General features: G+C 60.0%; 1 protein-coding gene and 2 long non-coding RNA genes across 9 annotated transcripts; 2 read left to right on the top strand and 1 right to left on the bottom strand.

Moving 5' to 3' along the window:
- The first annotated feature begins 1387 nt into the window (after positions 1–1387).
- Positions 1388–11268, top strand: LOC119866360. 2 transcript variants are annotated; one of them, XR_005380162.1, is made up of 4 exons: positions 1388–1604; positions 2407–2603; positions 5481–5735; positions 7565–11268. It is a non-coding gene; the product is annotated as an uncharacterized LOC119866360 (long non-coding RNA). The 2 variants fall into 2 exon arrangements; XR_005380163.1 differs by lacking the exon at positions 7565–11268 and having other exon boundaries at positions 5481–5739.
- Positions 1526–15972, bottom strand: ACVRL1 (activin A receptor like type 1). Of its 2 annotated transcripts, none has more exons than XM_038577718.1 (10): positions 15896–15972; positions 10805–10873; positions 10027–10278; positions 9639–9850; positions 9288–9387; positions 8800–8946; positions 8299–8574; positions 7578–7775; positions 5060–5190; positions 1526–3886 (listed from the first exon to the last, which is right to left on the bottom strand). In XM_038577718.1, exons 2-10 carry the CDS (start codon positions 10866–10868, stop codon positions 3752–3754), a joined length of 1515 nt encoding a protein of 504 aa, XP_038433646.1. In that variant the 5' UTR covers positions 10869–10873; positions 15896–15972; the 3' UTR covers positions 1526–3751. The 2 variants fall into 2 exon arrangements, with proteins under 2 accessions (XP_038433646.1, XP_038433645.1); XM_038577717.1 differs by lacking the exon at positions 15896–15972 and adding an exon at positions 12721–12919.
- Positions 15973–18143: 2171 nt separating this feature from the next.
- Positions 18144–20530, top strand: LOC102153499. 5 transcript variants are annotated; one of them, XR_005379674.1, is made up of 4 exons: positions 18170–18477; positions 18934–19242; positions 19359–19906; positions 20436–20494. It is a non-coding gene; the product is annotated as an uncharacterized LOC102153499 (long non-coding RNA). The 5 variants fall into 5 exon arrangements; XR_005379675.1 differs by having other exon boundaries at positions 18144–18477; positions 18766–19242; positions 19359–20530; XR_005379673.1 differs by having other exon boundaries at positions 18166–18477; positions 18806–19242; positions 19359–20530.
- Positions 20531–20869: the final 339 nt, after the last annotated feature.

The following is a 20869-nucleotide window of genomic DNA, read 5'->3' as shown; positions in this document are numbered from 1 at the left end:
TTTATTTTTTATTGGTGTTCAATTTGCCAACATACAGAATAACACCCAGTGCTCATCCTGTCAAGTGCCCCCCTCAGTGCCCGTCACCCAGTCACCCCCATCCCCCACCCTCCTCCCCTTCCACCACCCCTAGTTCGTTTCCCAGAGTCAGGAGTCTTTATGTTCTGTCTCCCTTTCTGATATTTCCTACCCATTTCTTCTCCCTTCCCTTCTATTCCCTTTCACTATTGTTTATATAGGGAGGTTTCTTATTACACAGATGATCCTCTCTCTCTTTGTACAGGTAAGGGAATTAGGAGTCTGGGGTCCCCCAGGAAAGTAGGGCAAAACCTGCAAAGCAGTCAGTGGGTTTTCTTCCTCCACAGGCAGACGGGTTCTCTAGGTCCCACGTGGGGGACCGCGGCTAGGACACGGTGATCTCCCAAGGACTCTTCTAACCCTGGAGGGCAATGGGCCAATTCTCCTTTCTCTGACCCTGGGCCATGCCCAAGCACAGAGAGGACATCAGGGCGGGAATGTGCGGACTGGGTCTGCAAGCACACAGGGAGGGGAAAGGCTGCCTTTGTAGGATGCCAGGAACGCTCTCATTTCCCCAAAGCTGGTCTACGAGGTCCTCTGGGAAGAAGGTCACCCCCTGGTTGGGGCAGGGGTGTAGGAGTTTGGGAGGGGGGGTCGGTGCGGTCCATGGACACAGGCACCGGGAGGCCTTAGCAGGCTCCAGGCATGAGGCCGCCTGGGGGTCTGCGGGGAGCAGGGTGGGCCTTCGGTGGTAGGAAGAATTAGGGTACCCCTTCTGCGGTTCCCTAGGAGGGCCTCTAATACAAAGACGCAGATTTTTCTAGGCTGGGAAGTCGGATGGATGAGTCCCCTCTTTCAGTACCTTTCTCCCCCAGGCTCTTCCTTGCCCCCAGGGGCAGGAGCAGTGCTGGGATGGGGGTGGGACAGGTGGGGGTGGGACAGGTGGGGTGGGACAGGTGAGGGGGGACAGGTGGGGGGGTCATCCTTGTAAGCCCAGGATGCCAAGATGTGACCCCGAGGCCTGCGCGCTCCTTCCCATTCTAGGGGGGCGAGCGCTGACTCCAGGCAGGGTGGGGGCCCCCCTGGGGGAGGGAACCGAGAGCAGAGACTTGAGGCGGCCGGGTCCACGCGGCCTCCGCGCAAAGCCGCCGAAAGCTCCTCGCTCGGTGCGGCTCTCCCTCTCCGGGGACAGTTCCTGCCAACCGAGGCCAGGCCGGGGCGCAGCGCGCGCCGCCGCCGCGGATGCTCCGGCCCGGGAAGGCCCGCGGGTCCCCGCGCAGGGGCGGGGCGGGCGGGGCGGGCGGGGCGGGCGCGGGGCCGCCGGCAGCCAGCAGAGGGCGCTGCCCCCAGGCTGCTCCCGCCCGGACCGACCGCGGCCTGCGCGACCCGGGGTCGGGGCTGCGCCAACGTGACCGGCCCGGGAGGGAGGCCCGAGGCCGGCCCCGCTCCGCGTTCCCCTGCCCGGAGCCGCTGCAGAGGCGCCCGCCCGACAAGACTCGGCAGGAGCTCGAGATGCAACCGTGCTTTATTGAGGACCTACTAGGTGCTAAGCACGAGCTAAGCGCGCCCACGGCCAGTACCTCCAGGTAAGAGGCTGCATTTGGGCCCGGGCACACCTGCCTGCGCCCACACAGGAGCTCCCGGGGCTTCCTCCCCTCCCGAGCCACTAGAGCCACCAGAGCCACCAGCCAGGCTCACCCAGCGCTGCGGCCCCTGACCTCAGACCTTCTCCCCCTCGGGGGTTTTCCAGCCTCCAGGCCTTCGGATTCTGGCTGTGGAGTCCTCCCAGGAGAGCTTTGCCAGAGAAAATCTGGCACGACGGTGGGGGGCGGGTGGAGGTGGGAGAGGGGGTTTCTGGCTCCTGGGCTGGGTGGGTTCCAGTGTCGGGAGGATGTGAAAGCGCCCCCCCCCCCCCCCCAGCTCATCTGAGGACCCAGCAGGCCCCTCTCACTTTTTTGTTTTCACCCAGTTTCACTTCCTGGTTCTCCTGGGCGCCTTGCACAACCAGGGGAGATAGGCCTGGGAAAGTGCCCCCAGGGCGGAAGCGGGGCAAGCAAGCCGCCTGGGGAGGCTGTGCTGGGTCATTTACGCAGGAGGGGAGGAGGCTGTGTTTGTCACCTCCAGGGGAGAACTGAGGGTTCTTCTCCAACCCTGCCCCAAGGGCTGACATGCCAGGTCTTCCAGAGCTTGGGACTGACTGCACGTGTCCCTGGCCTGAGCCCCCCCTTCCCCCCTCCCCGTCCCCCAACCCTCAGGCTCGACCTCCGATCCACCGACCTCCAGTCCATCCACCCGCCCGGGGTTTGGGGTAACGTCTTCATTGCATGGACATACACCCTTGACATTGCCAAATGCTGAACTTCCCGTGTGTTTCTTCACCGCCACCAGGTTCTTCCTAGACACACACTGTCTGGGGCCTGGCCAAGGCTGTGGGCCTGGGCCAGGGGCCAGTGGAGAGCAGGAACCTGGGCGCTGGAGGCTTGCTGGCTGGAGCCAAATTTCTTCTGAGCCTTGGAGGCCCTGTGGGAAGGGAGGCCCTTAGCCCTACTCAGTCCTGGATGGAGAACGCTAAGCCACGGAGTGGGGTGAGTGGCTGGTTGGCCTGCCAAAAGGCCCATGGCTGTCTGAATCCAAGGATGGCTGCTGGTTTGAACTAAGGCAGGAACTAGAGCTTGTAGAATCTGTCTACGAGGCCTTTCAGGCACTCCTGGCCTCAGATAAAGGTACTTTCAAATCCCCACCTTGGGGCAAATTGCCAGGGGCTGGGGCAAAAGGAGCCCAAGGGCCAGATGAATGGATCTCTGACATGGGCTGAAATTTCAAAGACAATTAGAGCTGAAAAAAACCTCAAAGGGCATCAGGACTGTATCTCAATATGTAGATGAGGAAACAAAGGTCCTCCAGAGTGAAGGCCTCTTTCTCATCACCTAGGGCAATTGCCCAGGACCAGGACCTGGGTCTCCTGACTCCCAGCGGAGCCATTCCCCAGGTCTGCTCGGCTTCAACGTCTCTCTGGTTCTGAAAGTCCTGGGCCTCCTCCATCTGACCTACTACCTGCCCCACTGCCCTCTGACCCTGCCACACCTGCAGCAGGACTCCTTGGGCTTAATGCTGTAATAAGTGAGCTAGCACAGGGGTGGGGAAGGGGCCCAGGATCAGGCCCCAGCTCTCCCAGGCAGCTGGCACTCAGCTCACCCAGAAGACAGAGGCCGTAGGCCTCATGGAGCTGAGATACAAACCCACAGAGAGAAAATGATGGGCCCTGGGTGTAGGGCTTATGCCAGAGGCAGGCTGTCCACCAAAGGCTAGACAGGGCCCTGTGTCACCCTGGCAGCTCCGGTGGGGCCGTGAGGTTGACCGAGGGCAGGGGGTAAAGTGCAGGCCTGGGCTCTGGGCCCAGGACTGGGATTCCCTGGCCCGGCCACCCTGGCTCCGGGGCCTCTTTGCATCCTGTCCTGGGGGTGGTAGGGGCTGCGCCCAGGGCATGAGGGTGGGGAGGGAGCCAGGCGTCAGGGAGCCTGCTGCTTTGAGCAGGCCAGACGGCGGGGGATCGGGTTTCAGCCCAGCTGTATTTTTGGCTGGATGAGCCGGCGGGGCAGGCAGGGCCGCCCAAAGAGGGGCACCCTCCTCCCCAGCACACATACTCACACTACCTCTACCCAGATAGGCCACGTCTGCCGCCCACCCCACGCGCGCTCTGCAGGCAGAGGGGAGTCCGGCTTCAGGCCTGGGGCTAGTGAATCACTTTGGACTTCTCGAGACCGTTGCTCAGTTTCTGTAGTGTCTTCTTGATCCGCAGCGCAGTGAGGCGGGCAGAGGGGTTGGGGTACCAGCACTCCCGCATCATCTGAGCCAGGCCGGAGAGGACCTGCAGAGGAGAGGAAGCGGAGACGCGGGTCAGGGAAGCTGAGCAGGCGGTGACACGGAGGGTGCCCCGGGACAGAGAGACATAAGCAGGACAGAAAGGGCGGGAAGAGGGAGATGGGAGTGTTGAGGATGGGAAGAGGAAAGCCTGCGAGGTGAGGGGGGGAATGGAGGCAAGGATGAGAGGAGAGACCCAAAGATGGAAGATGAAGGCAGTGGGGACGGGGGAAGGCAGCAGGCAGGGCAGGAGGAGAGCTGGAACTCAGCTCTTCGGGCGCACCCAGGCCCCCTTTGGTGAGGAGTGTCTGTGGAACACCTTACACCCACCCCACCCACCTCCCCCAAGATCCGAGGATTGGGAGATGTGCAAGCCCGGGGGCTCCCCTCTGCTCTCGGCCCGGCGTGGAGGGCACGGACTCTCCCAGCGCCTCCTCCAGCCCCGCCTGGGCCCCCTGGAGGAGTGTCCAGGACGAAGCCATCCCAGGAAGCTCAGTGGCCCCAGAGTGAGCCAGCCTCTCCTCCATCCCAAAACTCAAGCTGGCCTGAGTGTACGTGTGTGTGCCTAGCAGCGCATATATGGGGCTGTTTATGGATAAGCATGTTGTACAGAAACACGCGTGTGTCTATGCACATGTACGTACATACATGTACTTTCCTTCCTTCCGGAAACACTGGTTGAGCACTCATTTGTGTGCCAGCCCGGGGACAGATAACAGGGATATAAGGTGGCAAGGGAGACACGTTCTTCGTCTTCAGAGGGCCGAGAGTCTGGCATGGATGCGCATGCCTGTGTGAGGACGTGTTCGTGCAGAGGCAGGTGCCCGCCTTTATGCGTCCACGTCCACGTGTGTATGTGTCTTATATGCATGTGGAGCGTTTTGAGAAAATAACGAAAACAGCAACAAGTTCAGAGCAAGAAATGCGGCAGAGAGGCTGACTTTTCACCACGAGATAGAAGGTTCTGAAATATCTCCGAGTAACCCAAATCTCGGGGTTCTGCAGGCCAGGGATGTGGGAGGGAGGACCCAGGGAGGTACCCTGGCATCTCTCCTCCGGAATCCATGCAGGTGAAGCAGAGACCTCAGGTACGTGTTCCCGGGGCCAGAACTCCCAGCTGTGAGCCCCTACCCCATGGCATCCCCAGGCCCCCACGCCCCCGCCCCCGCGGAGGCCTCACCGGGTCTGCGGCCAGCCGGTTGGGGATGGTGGGAGTCTGCTGATCAACACACACCACCTTCTTCATGTCCTCGAAGCTGGGATCATTGGGCACCACGTCATAGAAGGGTGGCCTGTAGTCCTCCACGATGCCTGAGGATGGCGGGGGGACGGACAGTCACTCGGCACCCCAAGAAGACCCCATTCCATCCCGAGGAGAGCCTTGCCCCACCTTCTGCCCCAGGGTGCAGAAAACCAGTTGTCTTACCCGTGTAAGACACGGGCCACGATAACATCATCAATATATTTTCAAAGAATAAGGATTACGGCTGTTGATTTTGCGCTCACCAGGTGCCAGGCATTGTGCTATGAACACTTTCATGCTTTATCTCGTTCGTCTTTGCGACAACCCCACGGGTATTACCGTAACCTCTATTTTACAGATGAAGAAACTGATGCTCGAGGAAGTGGAGCCCAAGGTTACACAGCCAGGAAAGGCAGAGTCAAGGCCTGAACTCCTCTCGTCGATTCCTCAGCCGGACCCTGTTCCGGTCTCTCCACGCTGCCTCCCACCCCGGGCCTGGGCACCACTCCCAGGCCCCAACTATCACAGATGCCCGATAAAAACATGGACTGGGCACGTACGCTGTGCCAGGCACTGTCCCGGCCGCACTGCATTAAATCCTCACAGCAACCCCGTAAGTCGCACTACCAGCTCCACTCTATGGACAATGCAACTAAGGCCAGAGGGGTGAGGAAACTCGTCTAAAAGCACACAGGTAGCGCGTGACTGAGCTAAGATTTAAGCCCAGATGGTCTGCACATTCTTGACCTGGGAGCAGTGCCGAAGGGAGGGGAGCTGGCCTGCTCTGGGGGGACGAGGTGGCGCGAGGAGAAAGGGACTTTTACCCAGGTCCATGTAACAGCCACCCCGTCCCAGAGATGGCACAGGCCTCGCTGCGTCCCCTCGCCATCCCTTAGCGGAGCCTTCTCGAAATGCTGCCTGGGGAGCCGCCCACAGCTCAGGCAGGAGAGGCCAGGCCCAGAGAAGGTGCCCCGGGCACCCCCTGCTCCCGGCCTGAGGCTGGGGGCCGTGGCCCCGCAGCCGCAACCTCAGTCGAGCCTCCGCCAGCTGTTCTCCCCGTGGCGGGCTTCCAGGCCGGCCCCTGTGCCGCTCCGGCCCTAATCAGCGCTGCACAGAGGCCTGAGCGTGTCTAATGGGCCTTTAATCAGCGCCGGGGCTGACACCAGATTACAGTGTTTATAATGCGCCACGAATCTGTGTGGGGCTTTCAGAGCTTCCCTCCGCCCCAGGAGCCTGCAGTCAGCCTTCCCGTCGGCCCTGGCCGGCCCAGCCTTCCCTTCCTGCCCGCACCGGTCCCTCCAGGTGTCCCTTCCGCAGCCCCAGTCTTCAGACCCTACACAGGGAGTTCACATCTGAAGGGCCAGGAATCTGAGCCCCTAGAGAGTCTCCCACAGGGACTGGTGACCCCCCGGCCTCCACCTGTTGATGCTGAGGGTAAATGAGGCCTGGCATGGGGCTGGCTCCCAGCAGATGCTCAGGAAATGAGAATGTCCCTGTCCCCAAGGAACAGAGCGCTCCAGTCATATCTTGAGGTCGTTCCCGACCTGTCAGGACCTCCAGCAAGCCCTCCCCAGGGACAGCCGCCACACAGCCTGACGAGTCTCTCCACCTGGTCCAGAATACCACCCGTCATCCATACACGCACCCCCCCAACCCCGGGCCAGGAGGGCACGGGCCACAGGGCTGTCCCCATACTGGCCAGCAGGACTGAGGTCCCCCCACCTGCTCCCGGCCCCTCCAACGGCAGCCAAAGTCCCAAGGAGGCAGCGATAAGCAGGCAGCGCAGACACTCCCAGCGCCTGCATTTCTATAGCAAAGAACCCGTGGCCTCCGCGTCACACCGCCTGGTTTCGGACCCCGGTGCTGCCCCGAGCCAGCTGCAATTCTCTACCTCGGCACCCTCACCTGGGAAGGGGCTGGTCTCGCATTATTACGATAAACTGCCACTGATATTTACTGAGCCCCAGAGTAGCTCCAGATCCCGCCCGAGGATCATCTCGACAACTAGAACCATCTTCATTCTCATTTTCAAGTGAAATTGAGGCACAGGGAGGTTAAGTAACCTGCCTGTGGTCGGGGGGCAAAACCGGGAGCGGAATCCAGGCAGTCTGATTCCCACCGCACGCTCCTGACCACAGGCCGATGCCAGCTTTGCCAGCACGGGATGTCGAGCTAAGATACTACACGGACACAGCAGGACGTCTGGCACACGTTTAGGCTCAAGAAAGCTTAGTTGCTACTGATATTTCTGTTATTACTACTTATCCAAGATTTCACAGCCAGCCTCCCGTCACAGCCAGGCTCACGGATTCAGTCACACCTCAAGGGTCACTCAGTTGAGCCCTCAGGCCACGGGCGCCAGCCGTGGCAGGAAGGCCCCTGTCTCCTGCCCGTCTGCCTGTCCACACGTCCGCCCCGTTCCTCCTTCCCCACCCCGTGCAGGGCAGGCCCTCACCGTTGACAATGGTCCGACGGGCAATCTCCCACAGCACCAGACCAAAGGCCCAGATGTCCGTCCACTTGTAGGACTCGAAGCAGTCGGTGCGGATCTGCTCTTCCAGCACCTCGGGGGCCATGTACCGCTTGGTGCCCACTCGCGGGTTGTTGCCGATGTCCAGGTAATCGCTACCCTGGGAGTGCATCACAGCCAGGCCTGTGGGCACCGGGCCTGTCACTCCTGCCGCTCGCCCGAGCCCACAGACAGGGTGGCCCTGGAGGCTGGGGTGCAGGAGGCAAGGTGGGGATGGAGAGAGGTGGTGGGGCAGAGAGCAGCAGGCAGAGGGACACCTGTCCTGGGGCGGGCGGGGGACCGCAGCCCCCGAGGACGCCTGTCCCAGCGACGCTCTGCTCGCCTAAGCGCTCCCCCAAGCGCCCGAGGACCCAGAGACACGGGAGTAGGCAAGGCCGGCGTTGTCATGCCTGTTTCCCGGGCGGACCCCCGAGGCCTGCTGAGGGGCGCAGTGCAGCCAGCAAAGCCGGGGTGAAACCCGGGGCTCCCGGCGCCCCGCCCCGTGCTCCCAACTCCCGGAACCAGGGTGCTGGGCCGGAGGAGTCGGGCCTGCAGAGCCGCAAGGCAGCCTGTGAGGCCGAGGGCGAGGGCACAAGCCAGCACAAGCCAGCGAGGAGGGGCGCGCTCAAAGCCCGCCCGGCCGCCGCCCCGCGCACCCCGCACTCACCCAGGTCGGCGATGCAGCACTGCAGGTTGCTCTTGACCAGCACGTTGCGGCTTTTGAGGTCCCGGTGGGCGATGGCCGGCTTGCCCTGGGTGCCGAAGATCTCCACGTGCAGGTGGGCCAGGCCGCAGGCGGCGGACACAGCCAGCTTCAGGGCCAGCTGGGGCTCCAGCGTCTGCCTCTGCAGGAAGTCGTAGAGCGAGCCGTGCTCGTGGTAGTGCGTGATGAGCCACAGCTGCGTGCTCGAGTTGCGGGACGTCATGTCCGAGGCGATGAAGCCTGTGGGCAGAGGGTCGGGCGGCTCGGCCGAGGGGCGAGGGCCAGGGAGGCTGGGCCGATGGGGGTCAGGGTCGGGGCTGGGGACAGAGGGTAGAGGGTCAGGGCAAAGCCGGGGCCGCGGTGGACGCTGGTCCGGCTTAGGCCAGGGAGGAAGCTGGAGTCGAGGCCGGAGCCGGGGGCCCCGGGGAGCCCTGAGGACCCCAGCCCCGAGCGCTCCCCACGTGCCTAGGATGTTGTCGTGTCTGAGCAGCACTGTATTGTAGATCTCGGTCTCCCGGAACCAGGACTGTTCGTCCCTCGAAGAGAAGATCTTGACGGCCACGCTCTCGCCGTGCCACAGGCCGCGCCACACCTCGCCATAGCGGCCCTTGCCTGATCCGGTGGCGGGAGGGTGGGAGGAGTCACACGCTGGGCACACGCAGCCCCTGGGCAGGGCATCCCCAGAGGAGCCCCCCACCGCCTTGATGCTGTCCTGACCGCAGCTGCAGAACCCTCGATGAGGTTTCACCCGCTCCAGGCCCGCCCCCACTTGCCTTGCCACCCCCAGCCGCTGCAGAACCATCTAGCCCAGACCCTCTCCAGGCCACCGCCTACCCAGCAGCGTTCCCTTTCGGGCCGGGCCTGCCCGGGACTCCGAGACCAAGAGCTCGCTCACTCCCGCGAGCTCATGGGAGGCCCTGGTCTCATCCCCCCGGGGCTCCCCCACTGCTCACCTACACACTCCACCAGGGCCACCTGCCGTGCCACTGTCCTCTGCACCAGGAAGGGGAGTCCTGAGCCACTGCCTGTGGTACAGTCGCTGTCCAGGAGATCCTAGGGGGCCCGGAGAGGCCGCTGAGAGGCCCCCACCTGGCCCAGCCCGTTTCTTCCTCCTAAAGCTGGGCCCCACTGCTGCGTCCCCCTGCTCCAAACTTGCCCAGCGCCCACCCCCGGCCCCCACTCAGATCTCCGAGTGTTTGTGATTGTGCCTTTCTTGGCTGCTTGTCACTCGGCACCCCCTCTGATTCTGTGGCTCCTGCCTAGCCCCTCCCCTGCCCGTGTCCCAGGTTCCCCCAGGCCCATACCCCCAGCATGCTGTCCCCCTGCTCCGACGACTTCAGGATGAGGCTGGACTCGCCCAGCTCGCTGCGTAGGCCCCGCTGCTTCTCCTGCCTCCGCCGGACATGCCACAGGCCCAGGGCACCCAGGGCCACCAGGGCCACCACGGCCAGCACAGGGCCCAGGATCAGAGGCAGCTGGCCATCTACTTTCGGCTGCTCCGGAGGAATTTGGGTGGCTGGTGGAGGGGGGACACCGAGGCCCAGCTTCCACCAGGCCGGATCCCTCCCCTGACTCAGATCCCAGGGTCCTGCCGTGCACCGCCCCCCCATCCAGGCCAGAGCACAAGGTGGAAGCAGGGCAGGGAGGAAGGGTCTGAGAAGATGGGGAGGGCCTGCGGGGACTTGCACGTACCCTCCAGCACCAGGGACACGTTGTGGTTGCAGAGGGGGCTGTAGCAGCAGTAGTGGTTCACGAACTCGGTGGGGCGCCCCCGGCACAGCTCCTCGTTCAGGTTCCCGCAGCCCCGATGCTCCTGGGGGTGTCGGCCCTCCTCCCGCACCAGCACCACCGTGCACCAGGTCCCCTGGCAGGTAGGCCCCCTGCAGTGTGGGCTCTCACACGTGCAGGTCAGCAGCGGGCCCCGAGAGGGCTTCACCGGGTTGCCTGGGAGACACACTGGAAGCTCAGCGCTGTGGGCCGAACTCCTGGGCGGGGCCCAACACCGATGTCTGACCCATTGCCCTTCCCTCTGACCTCTCAAACATACCCCTGAGGCCGTGGGCCTTTAGTCCCAGCCTCGGATGATCCTTCCTTCCAGAACCTTAGCCTCTGATACGATGATGAGAACCAGGCTTCGTCCTGTCCCAGATCCGAGGACCTTCCCTCCTGGTTCTAGGCCCGGCCCTGGCCCCTGCCCCAACCCTGAGGGCTCTCCTAGGCCCTCCCTGCCAACATCCCCATTCTCTGCACCCCCCAGATACAGGTTCCTACCCTGGAGGCCAGTAGGGCACCAGTCTGTGGGTTCAGATCAGAACATTGAGGGCTGGGGCAGCTGAGCCTGCCTCCCACTCTCCAGCCAAGCTCCTGAGTACCTCCCCAGCTCCTCAAATTCAGCCCCAGCAAGAGCTGACCCCAGCCAGCCCTTCCTCCATCCAGGTCCGTGTCCCCCACCTGCTTCCCTAGTACTTACCCTGGGTCAGGCCCCAGGCCATCAGTAGCATCAGAAGGCCTCTCCTGGGCAGGTCCAAGGTCATGGTCCCTGGAGAGGAGAGGGGGTTACCGTAAGATCCGTGAAATGTGTTCCCCTTGGTGTTTTTAGCCACCGACTGTGGGTTCCTCCCACCCAGAGGAAATCACTGGGAGTTTTGGGGGGGGGGCAGGGAGGCCTCCTCCCTACTCCCTGTGTCTGGCTTTGGGGCGGGGCCTGCAGGGGAAGTCCTGGTTCACTTCCCCATGGAAACCATCCTGTAAGGGGTAAAGGGTGGGGGAGCCATGTTTGAGTGACAGAGAGCTTGGGGGACTCCCAGCTATTTACCCCTGCTCCTGGGTTCAGACTGGAGGACACAGAGGGCACGGGCCGGGGTGGAAGGCACTTGTCTTCAGCAGTCCCCCCGCACCCTGTGTCCTCCGGCTCTTGCCCACCCCCCTCCCCGCGCCCCCTCCCCCAGTCCCCCCACCCCTAGCACTGGCTGCCTCAAACATAAACAGGCTCCTGTCTTCACTTCCTGCCATTCAGGGTCCCGCCAAGCTGGGAACAGGAATCAAGATTGTTTAGATCGGGGTCCGGATAGAACGGGCAGGAGTCACGCACAGCAGAGAGCTCAGCGTGTACTCTCAGGGCAGGCAGGGGCGCTGCAGGCTCTGGGGGAGCCACCTGGGGCTGCGACACCCCATGAGAGAATTCTAGGGGGACACCTTGGGAACCACAAAGGCCAACCCCTTATTCTAGAGAAGATGGAGATCAAGGCTTAGACAGGGCAGGAGACTCGTCTGAGGTCAGACAGGATTCGGTGGCAGTACCAGGAGTACGCCCCAGGTGTCCCGACTGCCAGGCCAGGGCTTTCTCCAGTCTGCCCCCCAATCCCGGGAGCACTGGGTCTGAGCCCTCAGGTTGTAACGACCATACAAACCCTGAACAGCGCTGGCTCGTGCCAGGCATGAGGAGACCCCTCTAGGCCTCAGCAGAGTGCAAGAGGCCCCCTGCCAGCCATTCCCGGCCCCCTTCCTTCTCCCTCCTTGCTGACCTGGGAAGGGCTGGGGGAGGGCCGGGGATGCGGGAGGGGAACTGAAAGAGAATTAAACACTGTTTGACCTTCCATGGCTGGCTAAGGTTGAACTTTTCCAGAAGTTTGGCGGAGAGTGTTAGGGAAGTAATTCTGATCTGTGATAGTCCCCAACCCAGGTCCCAAGCCGGCTAGTGCTCCAGAAGCCACATCCTTCTTCATTTCTCAAAGGTTTCAAACAAGAAGATAAGGTCTGATGCTGCAGCAAGGACTTTCTGAATGGTGGGGAGCGTGCAGGTGTGTCCCTGGGCCCCGATCCCCAGGCAGGGGCGGCTCTCGTGAGGGAGGGGGAGCGTCTTCTGGCCTAACCGTGAGCCCAGGAGGGCTGGCTGGCGGCCCCGGCGCTGCAGCAGACCCACAGTCTAAGAATGGTACCAAATGGAGATCCACGGGGCTGCGGCTCTGAGGGCAGGATGGTTGTTGGGGGGTGGCGTTCACGGGCCTCCCTGGCTGGTGGCAGCTCTGGCCTTCCTGCCTGGGCTTCCTCTGCCCCAGAGGCCCAGGGCCGGGGGAGGAAACGGAGCCCTGGGCTGCTGCAGCTGTGTCCCCAGCCTCTGCTTGACCTCCTGCCTCTTGCCCCTCCCGGCAGGCAGGCGGTGAGTACTCCGCAGACACTTAGCAGGGGGGCGGGTGGCTGGGGAAGGAGCCCCAGGCAAGGCGGATTTGCCCCCGGGGGTAGGCGGGAAGCCATCTGTGGAAGCCAGGAGAAAGCACGGGGCAGGAAGGAAAGGGTGGCTAACAGTAAGGATGGAAGCGGGCATCCTTTTCAGATCCTCTACCCACGCTTCCACCTCTCCGACCGTACCCCAGTGTACCCTCTTACCTACTTCATAATGCATCAGGAGCCCCTGAAGCACTTGGTTAAACATGCACATTCTTTGGTCTCACCCCTCCTTCCAAATTCTCATTTCAGTCCACCTGGGACCAGCAAGAATCATGCCTTTTAAAAAGTTCTCCAGGTAATTCTCATCAGTTTGCAAGGGTCCCACCGCTTGAGAAATGTGTCCTACACGGTGCTAAGTCTGGTCCAGTGAAATGTGCAGGGACCTGTTGGGTGAGGGGAGCAGAGGGCAGAGACTCTCCCTCCTACCTGGGCACCTCTGCACCCCCCCCAACACCCCACCTCCGTGGGCAGAGAAGGGACAGACGGGCTAAACCTGGAAGCCAGGGACCTGGAGACCCTGCAGGGGGGCCGGTGTGACGGCTTTGCTCTCAAGCTTCCCTAGACTGGGCCACCACGCTGGGAGGCCAGACAGGATTTGCAGAATCCGACTCTGGTCTAATCTTGGGAAAATGGGAGGAAAATTGTGACTCTCCAGCTTTTAAACGGGCCCAGCACAAAGTCAAGTACAGGAGGCTGCTGAGTCCTGACTAGTCCAAACTCAGAGCGTCCCTGAATGATTCGCCCAGACACCCGACTCCAGCACAGAGGCCTGGGTGGCATCCCTTCACTTCTAAGCAAAACTTCCTGAAAGATCTCCTGCTGACAGAAGCCTCACTGCCAGGATCCCTGGGTGGCTCAGTGGTTCAGTGCCTGCCCTTGGCCCAGAGTGTGATCCTGGGGTCCCGGGATCGAGTCCCGCATCGGGCTCCCAGCATGGAGCCTGCTTCTCCCTCTGCCTGTGTCTCTGCCTCTCTCTCTCTCTCTCTCTCTCTATGTCTATCATGCATAAATAATAAATAAAATCTTTGAAAAAAAAAGAAGCATCACTGTCCTTGGCCAGAAATCACAAATGCCAAACGGAATTTCAAATGTTAACTTACTACTGTGAAATCTTTAATAATAAGAATTAACCTTCTCTGGGGGCGCCTGGCGGGCTCAGTGGTTGAGCATCTGCCTTTGGCTCAGGTCGTGATCCTGGGGTCCTGGGATTGAGTCCCACGTCCAGCTCCCTGCATGGAGCCTGCTTCTCCCCCACCTGTGTCTCTGCCTCTCTCTCTCTGTATCTCTTATGAATAAATAAATTAAATATTTAAAAAGAAAAAGAATTTAACCTTCTCTGAATACTACTTATGTGCTAAGGACTCAGTCTTGATGGTTAATCTCATTAATCCTTCCAACAATCCAGTGGGGGAAACTGAGGCCCGGGATGTTAATTTTCTTGCCTGTAATCGCCACATGTGTCCCGATCAACTTAAATTGCTGGTAATAAATCCTCACTTGAATACTTATTCCTCCAACTCTTTGGTGCTCAGTGAGTCCCTCAAAGGAGGAAAAAGAGCAAGTGGGTTTTGTGGACAGTAACAGATTGCACACAGCTGCTGTCATCACCGGGTGCCCGATGCGGGTTTGTGTGGATGTGAAGACAGAAATCATCTGCTCACTGTAGGCTTAGTCCTAAGGGGGGAACCAGAGTAGGGGGGCGCTCGGAAGGTGGCAGTCAATCCCCTTCTCCACAGCACACCTGAGGCTTGTCCCAGGGCTGGAAAAGCCTCGCTTGGCGTGTCAGTAGGTCTTAGCTGAACAGCAGAGGGTTAGACTGAGCTACTCAACCCAGGCTGCCCCTTACCATACACGTAACACTTTCATGGGCATCACGGCCCTGGGCCTTCAGAGCAGTGGGATGTAGCATAAAGCCTGGATTTTCGGGTCATACAGAAGGCGCAGGCAGCACCATATGGCACAGGGGTCAGGATCATGGATACCTGGGTTCAAATCCTGCCTCTGCCACTTAGAGCTATGAGATTTGGGACAAGTTACTTAAACTCTCTGAGGCTTAGGCTTCCCCACCAAAAAAAAAAAAAAAAAAAAAAAAAAAAAAAAAAAAAAATGAGAATAACAGGACGCCTGGGTGGCTCAGTGGTTGAGCCTCTGCCTTTGGCTCAGGGCATGGTCCCCGAGGCCTGGAATCATGTCCCACATCGGGCTCCCTTCCAGGAGCCTGCTTCTCCCTCTGCCTGTGGCTCTGCCTCTCTTTCTGTGTCTCTCATTAATAAACAAATCAAAATCTTTTTTAAAAATTAGAATAACAATAGTGCTCATTTCAGGGAGACGATATAGAAAAAGTATTTAGTAGAACACTAAGTGGCACACAGTAAGCACCTAACAAGTGCTACCAAAAAACCAACAGCACCATTTACACCACCCATGGGGCTTTGGACGAGGGACTCAGGTCTAAAACTCTTTTCCGTTCAATAGAAGGGGCGTAATATATCTCTCCTGCTAAATTGTGGCCGGGATTACACAAGAAAAATATAGGTAAGTTATATCTAAGAAAACATAGTAAGTACTCAATAAGTGATAATCTATTTTTACTTCCCAATGAGATGGGAAGACATGCAAGTGGGGCAATGAGGGATCAGAGAGGGTAGATCTTGACTCAGCCAGAAGCTACCCCTATAGAGAGGGTGGTGCTATAGTCAGTCCACTTTGCCCCTGTCCTTCCAGAAGAAAAGAGGGTGGGGTGGCCAGCCCGGAGATGCTCTAGACAGCACTGACCTCTAGGGCCGTCTGAAGACCTTGGGTCCCAGCCTGCAGGGAGATTGGGAAACCCTCTGGCCTGGATCCCCAGGGACGGCCACGGCATGGGCATTGTCTGACCATACAGGGTTGGAGGTGAGGTTTATAGGGTGGCATTACAGCATCAGATTCCTTAAGCGAGAACTGCAAAGGCTGGTCCCAGAAAGGTGGGCTTCAAGGGAAGGTTAAACAGGTTTGGAAGTCGACACTCACTCCCAGGTTAGGGCAGCCGCCTGGAGGGACACGTGACCCCTTCTCTGTGAAGAAGAGCAGGACTCCCTTCTGCCCATTTTACAGATGAGGCTAGAACAGAGAAGTAAGTGACCGGCCCCAGGAGCCAGTTTTCTGATTCGCAGCCCAGGTTCGGCCCAGCCCGCTCCAGTCTCTCAGATGGGGTCCGGAGCCGAGGCGCGCTACGCGAGGAGGGGGGACTGACCCTACGGCGACCCCTCTGAGAGGCTCTCCGGGATCAGCCCGAGGGGTGGGGGGGGGGCGTGGGCTGCGGCGGGGGTCAGGCCGCCCGCGGACCCGCACTCACCTCTGGGCGCCTCCCCTCCCCGGCGGCGGCCACGGCAGCACCGGCGGGCGCTGGACGGCGGGCGCGGGGGTGCGCGGCGGCCCGGGCGGCGCTGGGGCCCGGGAGGGGCTCGCTCGGCGCGGACGGCGCAGCGGCCTCCCGGGACTGGGAAAGGGGCTGGAGCAAAAACGTTCCTTATTCCAGCGTCTTCCTGCCTGGCCCGGCTCCACCACTCCCTCCTAATAAACCGTTTCCTATTGCCCAGCTAGCCGACGGGCCGCCCGCTCGCCCCTCGCTGGGGCCGCGGGCCCGAGCCTCCCCCGCGCCGCTCCCGGACCCCGGACCCCAGGGCACCGCCACCCTCGGCTGCCCCCCGCCCCGCATCGCGGCGGCGCCCCCGCCCCGAGCCTCCCACATCCGCCTCCCCGAGGGGGCGGGCCTTGGACTCGGGCCGCGGGGGTCCCGTGGGAGCCAGGCCCGGAGCCCTGGGGCCGGGAGCCGAGGCGGAGGCGCGGTCTGAGGACTGGCCGGGGAGGGGATGGACAGGGAGGCGCCCCCTCCGGCTCCCAGCCGCGGAGGGGCGACCTGGAGTCTGGGACTGGAGTGGGGGGGCAGCGAGGGAAGGACCGCGGGGAGGGGGAAGGGGAGGTGACTTACCTGTCCTCCCTCCTCCTCAGCCCCTGGTCCTGGACCTCGAAGGCTCAGAGCCACCGAGGCAGAGTTTGGGGCTGGCGGGGTCGAAATGTGTTAGCCCCGCCCCCTCCACCCCTACCCCCGCCCTCGAGGACGCCCCACTCGGTCCAAATCCTGCAGCCTCCTCCCTCCTGCCCCTTCGCCCCCTCTTGCTCACTCCTCTCTTCCGCAGCCTCTCTCAGCTCAGCGCTGGGTAAACAGGCCCAGATGGGGCTGCTCCGGGTCAGTGGTGAGAACAGCAGAGCCTCTCCACCAGCCCCGCAGCTCAGGGACAAGGCCGCCTCGCCCCACACGCTTGGCCAGATGCAGGGAGAGGCAGGGACTGCTCCCTTCCAGGCGGGCTCCTTACCCCCCCAAAATGGAGACCCACTGGAACCTCTGTGGGGGCACCCACGGGGCAAGGCAGACAAGGCCCTGGGGAGGGGAGCACAATGGCTCTTCCTCCTGATTCCCTTGCCAGGCTCCGAACGCCGACATCATTGTCTTGCTTGGCTCCAACCACTGTGTGCACCCTGAAGGCAGGATTTCGTTTCTGGCCTCCTGGTTATGCACAAAGACCCCGAAGTCTGGGACTCCAGACTGGTTGCATAACCTTAGACAAGTGACCCCTCTCCATGCCTCACTCTCTCATCTGCTAAATGGGCACAATCAGCAGTGCCAGCCTCATAGGGCCAGTGTGGTACCGAAAGCACGGATGCTTATCTCAGCGCAGAGTGAAACACCGGCTGGCTGTGCCCGCCACGGGGTAGGCCCTCCGTGAACATGGGACACTAATAAATGAAAAAGCTGGGGCGGTGGTCGCCTCAGAGCCAAGTGGGAAGAGTAGGTATTGGAAGCAGAAGTGGACCGCTGAGGTGTCTTCCTCTATGAAGATGGTGTAAAATGGGCCGGGGCCCCCCACCCTGTGCTGGGACCAGAGGCTGGGGGAGACATCAGCCGAGGGTTCCGCCAGCCATCAATTGCTGACTGACCTCACTTCCTCTGCTGAAACCCTCCCCAGCCCCCACCCCACAGCTGCTTCACAACTAGTGAGCCTTGTGAATTCCAGAACCAAGGCACACCCAAAATTCAGTGTCAGGACAGAGCTGTGTCCTGCAGCCAATAGGAAGTACTATGGGATTACGGTATCTGCTCTTTCAGATTATAGCGGCCACTTCGCAGTGTGGCCTCCTGTCCATCTTTCATACCCACTCTCCCCCCCGCCCGGCTCTGGCTTCTGATAAACTTCTCCCAATCCCAGCCCCTGGATCTCTGTCCTGGGGGGTGGAAGTGGGGGCTTCCCCAAGGGAAACATTCAGTGTGAGACATGCAGTGAGAACTGCAACAGTGACATGGCCAGCGCTGAGTCGCTGGCAAGAGTCAGTGGGGACGGGGGACTTTATCTGGGAAGGAGTCACGAAACAGATCAAAGCAGGGTCGGGTTTGGAGCAGGGAGACAGGGTCGGATGGAGACACCCCCCGTCGCCGGAGCGCTGAGCCCTCTGGACACTGGCTGGGGCTCCCTAGGGCTTCTGGTGACCCCCGTGCATTCTGTAGCACACAGAGAACCTGGGGATGGCTTCGGAGGGGGGATGCGGCGTTGGAGAAAGCCCTGGAGACTCAGCCCAATGAGGAAAGGGAAAAGGAATTACAAACTGTGTCCAAGTGCACAAAATTAATTACTCAGAAGGACCAGCTGTTCCCCATATTCAGTGAGGACAGAACAAGAGGAAACAGGCTGAAAGGGCTAAGATTTGAATTTAGATACTGAGAAGGATTTCCCTATGGTGTGTGAAGCAGAGGCCTGGAGATCCTAGGAAGGGTTCGTGGGATGAGCCTCCAGGGCGTTCTGACCTGTGGAAGGAAGGCAGGTGACGTGGAGTCCGGCATGGAGGCAGGAGACTGGACAACTTGAGCTTTCAGAACCGGCTGTGAGTATTGGGTTCGAGCATCGCTCTTGACACCGGAGCAGAGCCGACTTCATGGGTATCGACCCCTGCAGACGCACGGGCCCCCCGGCGTGGCTTACGGCTCTGCTGTTGCCGTCTTGAAGTTCTTAATGATGTTTGAACAAAGGGCCCAGCCTTTTCATTTTGCTCTGGGCCCCACAAATGATGTAGCTGGTTCTGCACCAGGATGAGTAGGAAGCAAAAGCAAGGGCGGGTGGGGGGTGGTAGTTAGCAGAGGGTGAGCTGGCCTTTGTTTCATTTAAATTGCAGTGTGGGAGATTTAGATCAGCCAAGCTCAGGATTTTTTCAGATGTAAGAGACACGGAAGCAGTGGAACGGGGTCCTACTACCTGAGGAGGAGAAAGAACTGCGGGTCTCCTTTAGGAGAGAAGTGGGGCAGATACCCATGAATTCCGTTTGTCCGTCTATTCAACACAGAGGACAGAGTGAGTTTTGTGGGCTGGACGCAGCCTGAGTTTTGCCCCGAGGTGGAGGGAGGAGTGATCTCTCTGGGTCTCCTTCAGCTCTCAGCGCCAGCACCGTCATGTCCTGAAGACAGCGGTAAACCAGGGGTCGTGGGGCCCGGGTTTCAGGCCTGGATCACCCCTCTGGGCCTCACTTTCCTCCTCTTTACACGGAGGGGTTTAAACCGGATACTTCCAGAGGTCGTGCCCAGCCTTCTATTATCTTGTTTGGCTCTAAGATTCAGAAAATGGCCTGGTCCCATGCCCGGGGGTCACAGCTCAGGTAAGAAAGCAGTGTGGTGGGTGCTGGGGTTTGGAGAGGGTGGGGAGCCAGAGGTCGCCAGATTGCCCGACTTGGAGCCACCAAGTCACCCTCCTCTTCCTCTCCAGCTCCTCCAGGATGTCCCCTGGACGGGTTCATCCGCTCCTTGCCTACCCCTGAACTGTCAGGGTGACTCATCTCAGGATGGAACCTCTTAAGGAAGGGATGGCATGTCAGGGCAGCAGTCTGAGAGGAGGCGGTGCCCGCACAATGCCTCAGGGGGAGTTGGCACGTGGCCTGGGCTCTGCTGAGAAGCTGCTCCGCACCACCCGCTCCGGGGCAGGCCAGCGACCCCTGCACTGCCCCAGCGCCGCCACCCTGCTCAGCCTCCTGAGGCTCTGACTCCGCCACCAAACCGGCCCCACCACTGCGGGCAAGAGTGGGGCTTGGACTTGGAGTCCCTGCGTGTGAGCCTTTGTCCCCACACCTGTGCCAGGCGCTGACAGTTCCTTCTCTACCACACCCGGGAAGAGTCCCCTACCAGCCGTAAGACCCGCACAGATGTCCCGGTTGTGCAAGAGAGGGAGGCCGAGCCGTAGGGTAGGAGAAAGAGCGCGAACCAGGAGTGAGGAGACTGGAGGCTCCGCTGTGCCACGGGGGCCTCGGTTTCCTTACCTGTTCAAAGGTGCGTACTAGTGCCTCTTCTACTGAGAGGTACTTACCTGAGGGCTTGTTACCCAGATGAAGGTATAGCCACTGCAGAGGACTTTGAAGGATGAAGGGACCGTTCTGAAAAAAAAAATTGAGAAATCCCAAATAAACACAGGGTGAAATAAAGAAACGAGATACTGCAGAGAAACTTAATACTGAGGGGCACCTGGGTGGCTCAGTCGGTTAGGTGTCTGCCTTCCACTCAGGTCATGATCCCAGGGTCCCCCGATCGAGTCCCGCATCAGGCTCCCTTTTCATCGGGGAGCCTGCTTCTCTCTCTCCCTGTACCCCTCTACCCTGCTCGTGCTCTCTCTCGGTATCTCTCTCTCAAATAAATAAATCAAATCTCTAAAAAAGAAAAAGAAACTTTATAACAAGAAGCACCTGTGTCCACCCCGACCCTCTTGCTACAGCCAACCCTCTTCCCAAAATCTCAGCTATTCCTTTCTCTGACGTTTACTTTGCTGACTCTAAATAGTCTCTCCATCTTTTTTTTTTTTCAGCTTTGTTGAGGTTCAATTGACAAATAAAAATGTAAGATATCTGAAGTGTGGGGCAGCCTGGGTGGCTCAGCGGTTTAGCGCCGCCTTCAGCCCAGGGCGTGACCCTGGAGACCTGGGATCGAGTCCCTTGTCGGGCTCCCTGCATGGAACCTGCTTCTTCCTCTTCCTGTGTATTTGCCTCTCTCTGTGTCTCTCATGAATAAATAAATAAAATCTTAAAAAAAAAAAGATCTCTGAAGTGTGTATCATAACAATTTGATGTATGGATGCATGGTGCATTCTTCCCATCAAAATAACACATCCATCACCCCCATATTTATCTTTTTGTTGTTGTTATTATTGAGAAGTTTTTTGGTGAGTGGAATTTAAGTCTACATTCTTAGCTAACTTCAATTATACAACATGGGGTAATCCACTATAGCCACCGTATTACA

This window comes from Canis lupus, chromosome 27 (genome assembly GCF_011100685.1).
Source record: "Canis lupus familiaris isolate Mischka breed German Shepherd chromosome 27, alternate assembly UU_Cfam_GSD_1.0, whole genome shotgun sequence".
Lineage (NCBI taxonomy): Eukaryota > Metazoa > Chordata > Mammalia > Carnivora > Canidae > Canis > Canis lupus.
Note: the sequence above shows the minus strand (reverse complement) of the source record. Positions and strands in the feature narration are given on the sequence as shown.